At 41.1% G+C, this 8,280-nt stretch overlaps 1 protein-coding gene across 2 annotated transcripts in view; it reads left to right on the top strand.

The window, feature by feature from the left end:
* The window catches only part of sppl3 (signal peptide peptidase 3), a 33,558-nt gene extending 25,573 nt beyond the window's left edge, over positions 1 to 7,985 (top strand). For both annotated transcript variants that reach the window (XM_059358017.1, XM_059358016.1), the window contains exons 7-11: positions 92 to 198; positions 1,732 to 1,895; positions 2,061 to 2,239; positions 3,537 to 3,646; positions 4,998 to 7,985. In XM_059358017.1, coding sequence (XP_059214000.1) covers positions 92 to 198; positions 1,732 to 1,895; positions 2,061 to 2,239; positions 3,537 to 3,646; positions 4,998 to 5,069 — 632 coding nt within the window. In that variant the 3' untranslated portion in view covers positions 5,070 to 7,985. The remainder of the gene's footprint in view (positions 1 to 91; positions 199 to 1,731; positions 1,896 to 2,060; positions 2,240 to 3,536; positions 3,647 to 4,997) is intronic.
* Positions 7,986 to 8,280: the final 295 nt, after the last annotated feature.

Genomic DNA, 8,280 nt, shown 5'->3' on the forward strand with positions numbered 1-8,280 from the left:
TAAATCTGTTCCCATGTTGCAATATCGGCTTGTTTCCGCCAAAACGTGGTACTGTGTTTTGAATATCTTGTGTTTTTTTTCCTCCCCGCAGCTTTGGCCATGGGCTTGTGTGTCGCCATGATAGCCTTCGTGCGGCTTCCCAGTCTGAAGGTGTCTTGCCTGCTGCTGTCAGGACTGCTCATTTATGATGTGTTCTGGGTAAGTCATGCTCCCGTCCAAAGCTTCAGCCCGATCACAGCTGACATACAAGCCACAGCCATGAGATACAGCAGACACACTGCATTTATAAGGGTGCACTCATTAAAAAAGTCAGATATTATCCCTCTATCCTTCTGACTCAGTACTTGCATGTATTTTATACGCATACACAAGAAAGTACCTCCATGCCGGGTGGATTATTGAATGCTGAGAAGGAGATGCATTTTACTTTTTCTGAACTGGCTGAAGCCATACAACAGAACTACCCACCAAATTCTACTTTCATAATCCAAATTGATAAAAATAAGCAGTGAAGAGGAAGCGAGCATGCTCCAAAGCCAAAATTAGGATGAACATCACGATTTCCTGTGAGAAATTAAAAAGACATTTATGTCGAGCTGTCTTTTTCTGGCACTGGCAGATTTCGCTGTGATTTATTAGCCGTATCTGGCATCATCCCTACTTTGGATCAGCGCCTGCACAGAACACAAAAGCACTGGCCAATTAACAGCCAAAATGTCACTAAAGTCAAGGGGAACTAGTATCATGATCATTCTAACGCAACTACAAGAAACTTTTTGGTGCTGATTTTGGTGGCCCCCATGGACAAAATTGGACAAAATCCTGCCTCAGTCTCAGCCGCAAAGTAGCTCTCATAACAGGTCGGTGTATTAGAAATTCCTGACCTGTACAATATTTGCCCCTAAAATGTAGTGGAGTAGAAGTATAAAGTAAATTTTATACATAAAATCGAAATGCCTCAAAATTGTACTTGAGTATGTGTACTTAGTTACATTCCACCAGTGCTAATATGGAGGGAGGATAAGCAGCCTAAGGAAAGACTCAAATTTGCAAAAAATTAAAACCGGAATTATTATCCAACCAAAAATAAAGTGTTTAAACAGCAACATCTTCGGCCACTGTAATGCTCCATCATTGTATGCCAGTTTGCTCGGTATCGCCCATCCCTGCGGCGCACAAATACAAACTAAAATCAGACAATCAACAAATCATAACTGACACTGCACAACAAAATGTTCTGTTGATGTTCTACCACTGAGTACATTTACTGCAATTGCTCTCATCTTTACCATGCTGGGAGCCTAGCAACCTGCCAGCACACAACTGTCTTATTTCCCCACTGACCATTTATGTTCACAATAATGTTATAAGAGACAAACATTAGATGAGTCAGATCAATTATTCTCACATGCTATAAGAAGTTGCTCGATGCAGTGTGGAGGGTATAAATCAGGCGTGCAGGCGATGAAACGGAACATTTGAAGCGTTATAATATAGAGATGAGACGATCAACAGGAAATTAATTGATGACTAGTAATTCAAATACAGAACTGGCTACAGCTCTGGGTTATCTTGGGGGGTTTCTTACCTGTCTTCATAAGTTAAATTGAATACTTTAAAGCTTTATGACAGTAATAAGTAATAATGCATAATTGGGACCCATGGGGACCCTATAAATTAAAATGGTAATTTGTTACGATGACCGGCTTAATTCCTCCTTTTCCCCTCCAGGTGTTCTTCTCAGCCTACATCTTCAATAGTAATGTGATGGTCAAAGTTGCCACCCAACCTGCTGAAAACCCCATAGATGTTCTGTCCAGGAAGCTCCACTTGGGGCCAGGGATGGGCCGTGATGTTCCCCGTCTCTCCTTACCCGGCAAACTGGTGTTTCCCAGGTAAGACTGATGGAACCACAGATAAAGGAACAATCAGTCAATTTTACTTCCTGCTGCATTAAACATCACAGCCTCTCAGGGCCGCAAACATAACTGTCTGTGCTTCTAGCTGGCCTTTTATTTTGACATCCCAACTTTACTTCTACTTCCTTCTCTTCCGTTCAGCTCCACAGGAAGTCACTTCTCAATGCTGGGAATAGGAGACATTGTGATGCCGGGGCTGCTGTTGTGCTTCGTCCTGCGCTACGACAACTACAAGAAGCAAGCAAATGGGGAAGTCCCGTTGTCCGGACGCATGCAGCGCGTCTCCTATTTCCACTGCACTCTCATCGGATACTTTGTGGGTAAGTAAGCAATCACATTGACTGGTGGATGTGAAGGGTTGTATTGTTCAGTGTTAGGTGTATTTGGAAGTGACAGTTGTAGTTGTGTGGGAGCTTTTATTGTGTACAACCCAGATTCCCAAAAAATTGGGACATTGTTAACATGGGATCAAATGGAAAAATTTGATGATCCCTCGTACAGTTTTCGTTTAAAATATGTCACAAAGATATTATATAACCTATTTTTATATAGACATGGAAAAAAATATTAGACCATCCTTTTTCTTCAATTTCTTGTTCAGTTTAATGTCTGGTACAAAAATGGCTAGATATCAGCTCATAAATTAAACTCTTATGAGCTATTTTTGCTATTATCATTATATTTGTCCCAAAAAATGTACCTTTAGTTGCACCAGGCATTAAAATGAGCAATAAACTGAAGAAAACAAGGGTGGTCTGATAATTCTTTCCATGACTGTATATATACACTTAACGGCCATTTTATTTGGTGACGTGTGTACCTAATAAGGTGGCTGGTGTGGTCTGGCGACATGTTGTGTGTTCAGAGATGCTCTTCTGCATACCTTGGTTGTAACAAGTGGTTCTTTGAGTTACTGTTGCCTTTCCATCATCTCTAATCAGTCTGACTATTCTCCTCTGACCTCTGCCATCAACAAGACATTTTTTGGCCTAGAGGTTTTCTTTACTTGGGACCGCTCTCTGTAAACCCTACAGATGGTTCTGTGTGAGAATCCCCGTAGATCAGCAGGTTGTGAAACACTCAGACAAGCCCCACTGGCACCAACAACCATGCCACGTTCAGAGTCATTTAAATCACCTTTCATCCCTATTCTGATGCTCACTTTGAACGTCAGCAGCTCGTCTTCACCATGTCTACATGACTGAATGCATTGAGTTGCTGCCATGTGTTTGGCTGATTAGATGCAGTTGAACATGTTTACCTAATAAAGTGGCCGCTGAGTGTATTTACCCTCCCTGCCAGCAGGTAGGATCAGGGGCACGGTGTTTTTTTTTTTAACAGATGTAGTTTTGGTTGTGTTTTAGCCACATGCTAAATGAGCACAGTTGCGGAAATGAAGAAGAAGATATTACCTTAAAAATTAAGTCTCATACATGCATTTTGGCCTTACACTTTAATGTTATAAGCTTTGGCTCTAATGTAACCTTTCCCCTACCCCTAAACCTAACTGGACAGGTGGGTTTTAAGTTGTTTAGTAAACATAGAACTTCTTTGGAAACATGGTTGTATAATCTTTCAGTATTAGTAGTATTGATGATGATGTGACTCTGTCTTCAGGTCTGCTGACTGCCACTGTGGCCTCCAGGATCCATCGTGCTGCTCAGCCCGCTCTGCTCTACCTGGTGCCCTTCACCCTGCTGCCTCTGCTCACTATGGCCTACCTGAAGGTACGAGAAGGGACATAAAAGTTCACATGTGGAAGTTTTGCCTCAATTTAACAATCGGTAGTGATTGTGTACTTCACTACCACTCACTAGTTGCTGGTCAGTTAGTGTAATCTGTGGAATATCAGTAAAAATGCTCTTGAGTTGCATTTGTCTCCAGTGAACTTCACACGCTGAGCACCACTTTTCAGAGAGGAACCACATAGAAAACTGCAGCTTTACTCCAAAGAATAATAGCGTTATGGTTATGATTTCCACATATAACTCACATTACTAATGAATATGAGATATGCTGTATTCATTAAAACTCTTACACAGTGCTGGCACGTAACATGGTAAACAACATTATAAATAATAACATTCAATAGCTGCTTTGCATATGACATCATGCTTCAAAACGCTTTCCAGATGGAGGGCAGGAAACTGGAGGCCGTTTCTGAGGGAACGACCACCAACACGGCACAAATGCCTGTGACTTGTGCTGCTGACGGCTGTTCATTCAATCAAATTGGGGATAAAACTGGCTACTTTTGAGTCCTGATAATAGTAGCACATAAAGGGGAGAATAAAAACAAAAATTACAGCAAAACAACAGATGTGGATCAAAAACCTTTCTTAAGTTTAAATGAGTGGAGTCAACTCGTGTTTAGTTAAAGTGTTGCATTCTACAGTTGGTTTTGCCAAAGAGTTACTATTTGCTGTGAAATACACAGTAGGTGGGAGTTTATGTCCTTATCGATTATTTCACTAAGGCATGGATATTCAAGCAATTTATAACTGAAATACAAACACTTAAAAGGATATAAAGACCTTTTTTACAATAATTGTGAAGGAAAATTAAAAATTTTCAAGAAGGAAATGCAAAGGATATGTTTACTAGAGAGAGTGATGACACAGTTTTCAACAGTGCAGCTTATTTGATTATGTCATTCACACATGCTCAATTAATGGTAAAGCCTCCCGTTTAAGTGCATAAGATTTTGTTCTAAACTTGTGTTTCATGTCGTAAAGTGCTTGTAATTATGACTGTGAAATTTAAAACGCCACAGATGATTGATCAGACAGGTTACCAGCACGGCTCTGCTTCAAATATTCTTCTAACTGCAGCAAAAAAAGTAGCTTGTATGTTTGTATTTCATCAGTGTCCTGATCTTACAACATTTTTTTATGTTTATTTTTAGATCAGGTAGTAGGTCCCGTGATCAATGACTTGAATTAATTGTTGTTGTTTTTTAGGAGTATGTTATTTATGCTTAACTAAAAAGTGGAACAAAAGTTTTCTTTGACCCGGTCGGTGAAGATGTATCAGGAAACATTTGATTCATGACTCAAAACGAGTGTCTGTGGTCCACAGGGGGATTTGCGGCGCATGTGGTCCGAGCCCTTCCACACCAAGACCAGCAGCTCCCGCTTCCTGGAGGTATGATGCACCCTGGGATAACCGACCAGCGTGGGGAGGACTGCGGATCCTTTACCTTAATTAGAGGGAAGGAGAGAGGGCGCACTCACAGTGAGGCCATGTTGTCATCACTTGTTCATGCTTTCCGCCAATCTTCAGTGAAAACCCTCAGAAGGACACCAGTGTGTGGATCACAACGCCCCAACACGACTCATCTCTGGTCCCTACATCCTCCCTGTTTCATCTCTGCTTCCTCTTTTCTGTTTATTTCCTCTTCATTTTAGCACATCCTGCCTTTGCTGTTTTTGTTCCGCCTCCCCCCCCCCCCCCCTTTTTTTCCTTTTTCTCTCGTCTATAGTTAGCTCATCTGCTACTTCCCCCCCACCCACCCACCCACCCCCTGCCATGGCTCGTCCCACTCGTCAGGCCTCTTCTCTCTCTGCGTTTTTCCTTCTTTCCCTGCGTCTATAATTTTCTCTGCATCTCTGTTTTGTTTCCGACTCAGATGAACTCAAGGGCCAGGCCTCCCCCCTTTTTGTGGACTTAGGGTTGTGAGACATGGCTGGGGTTTATATATATTTTTTTAGCATTGTCGTGGTCATTATTATTATTATTAATATTATTATTATTATGGAACGATTTAAACAAACGGAGAAGAGGCGGAGTGTTGCGGTGGCACAGGACAGTGCTCGGGAGCAGCGACACAGTAAAGGAGAAGAGTCTTCCCCCTCCATCGGTCTCCCCCCCCCCCCCCGCTTTCATCGTCTGTCCCATCATCTCACCACAGCGCTCCCGCCCTCCTCCAACACTCCCTGCGAGCCTCACCCTCCTCCTCTCTGTTCATCTGCTGTCCCCGCCCTCACAGATAACTATGTATTTTATTTAGAAAAGTTTTATTCTTGGCATATACAGAAATGATGCATTATAAATTGTTAAGCTGCCCCCAGCGTTTGAGGGGCTGCTTCTATTTGTATATATGTGTATTTGCGGTATCTTGAGTTTGTATTTGTGTTCGGGAGCATGTTGAACAGGGTGGGAAACTGACGCCAGCCAACAGCCAAATTTTGGTGAGTTCTGGCTGCCAGTTGTGTCGAGTCGACTGGCGAGCATCCATCATTTAGAGGTTGTTTTCTAAAGTTTGTTGGCTTGTGTGATAGAAACGTAGCTGATGGATCTTTGGGAAGAAAAAAAAACACAAAAAAACCATCTGCATCAGTGGCTGGTTAGTTTCCTGCTCTAGTGTTAAAGTGTGTGTGTGTGTGCGTGCGTGTGTGTGTGTGGGAGAGCGAAACAGATGAATGAACGGTTGTTTTACTTGGTTTTAATTTGAAATCATGAAAATGCTTAAAAAAAACTAAAGTGACAATAGTCAGGTTTTTCATTGAGCTGGGCGTGTTGGGTCATAACCACATGACACGTCTGATGGAAACAATTTGTGTCTAAAATTTTCAGAAAACTCAACAGGGGTCAAGTTTTTTATCAGTCTGTCTGCGGACAGATGGAAATGTAAACAGTGTTTTTTATTTCAAATAAATGAATGTTGAATTAATTTTAAGGTATGTTACTTTTCATCACCTCGTGCATCATGCTGGGTTTTTTACTGAATTTCTCTTGCGCACATTCTAAATTTACACACCTAGAAACACTAAAAGCATCTTATTTCAGCTTTCACGAGTCTATAAATGTCTGAGCGTGATGACATCACATCAGTTTTGACACAAGACAGAACAGCACAACAGCACATCTCATCTGAACTTCACCTCAGTCGAGGAAGACCTGACTATTGTGAAAGTTTGGACTCAAAGCCTGGGGATGAGGGAAGACGTACTGTGGTTAGTTTCATATGTAGTTACAGATGAAGGCTTCTCTGGGTGGACGGTAAAGTGTGTGTGTATGTGTGCGTGTGTGTCATCATCACATAATAAAGTCTGTTTGGACCTAGGGAGGGGAGAAAATCAGTTATGCCCTTCAGAAATCAAAAAACGGAATTAGAAATTAAAGCTAACCCATAGGATGTTTTTACTGTCACCATTTGGTCCCAGACAGTCTTACAGTCTTTTTTTTATTATTGTCCTTCCACTTTTTGTGGTGCTTGTCAGTTAATATCTAATGTATACTGGAAAAAAAGTGTGAGTGATCGCACGGCAGGAAGTCGGACGGACGACGCAGTTTGCTGGCTTTTTGTTTTGTTTTTTTACTTTTTTATGCTATCTGGCCGTGCATGTTAAGTGTACAGTGTATCATTTCTCAGACTGCATTGACAGGGCTACTGCAGTTTTGAGTCTCTGCTGGCCGACAGACACCGAGGCACTGGACCTATGAGCTCGCCTACAAAGAGCAGCGTGAGTGGGCGGGACAAAGGCTGCAGGTCAGAAAGACTGCGATTGGTCAGCTGTGACTGACTCACAAAAGGCTGATTATTTTGACCTGATTGCTGTCAGGTTGGGACGTCTAGGACATCTTGGAACCACAGCCCCCTTTCACCTCTTCATGGACATGACAAGAAAATATATAGATTTATATACATATATATACATATATATGTGTGTATATGTACATACATAAATAACTGATGACGATCATGGTGATAACAAAAATGTTTGTTTTGTTTTGTTTTTTATAGAAAATGGATTTCTTTTTACCCCCTTGTTTGTATTTTTTTCTTTAGTGCTTTAGTTTTTTTTAATTTTATTTTTTTCTTTCCACCTCTTCTCCCCTCCAGCAGAGGACTCCAGCTCTGTTGGTGCATTGATATTACGGCTGAATGGATTCTGTATAGAAAAATGGTGAATAAATAAATTAAGAACTGTGTAGTGAAACATGAATCCTGAAGCGCTTGATCTAAAACACTTTGTCTCCTTTTAACCCCCTTCCTCTGCCCTCTCCCCTTCTTTCCCTCCTCGTTCAGGATTCTGCTGTAAATAAACATGACTCTAACTGTAACACTGGTGTGTCTTTTTCTTTGAATCGCCTGTTTATTATAAACCTATTTGCACTGACTGTAGCTATGATTATTGGTAATACTTTGCATTAAAATTGTGCATAAAAATAACAATTTATCAAATGCAGTTTATAGTAAAAGATAAATCCAACCACTAATGAAAATATCACATTCCAGATGTTTATGAGTTGTTAGCAAAAAGAGTTGCAACATTTAAACAGAGTTGAATGCCAGAAAATTAGGTGGGCACTACTGAAATAATTGAACAATGGTTTCAGTCATTTTTGGAGCAAGAAA

Source organism: Centropristis striata, chromosome 19 (genome assembly GCF_030273125.1).
Source record: "Centropristis striata isolate RG_2023a ecotype Rhode Island chromosome 19, C.striata_1.0, whole genome shotgun sequence".
NCBI classification, from domain to species: Eukaryota; Metazoa; Chordata; class Actinopteri; order Perciformes; family Serranidae; genus Centropristis; species Centropristis striata.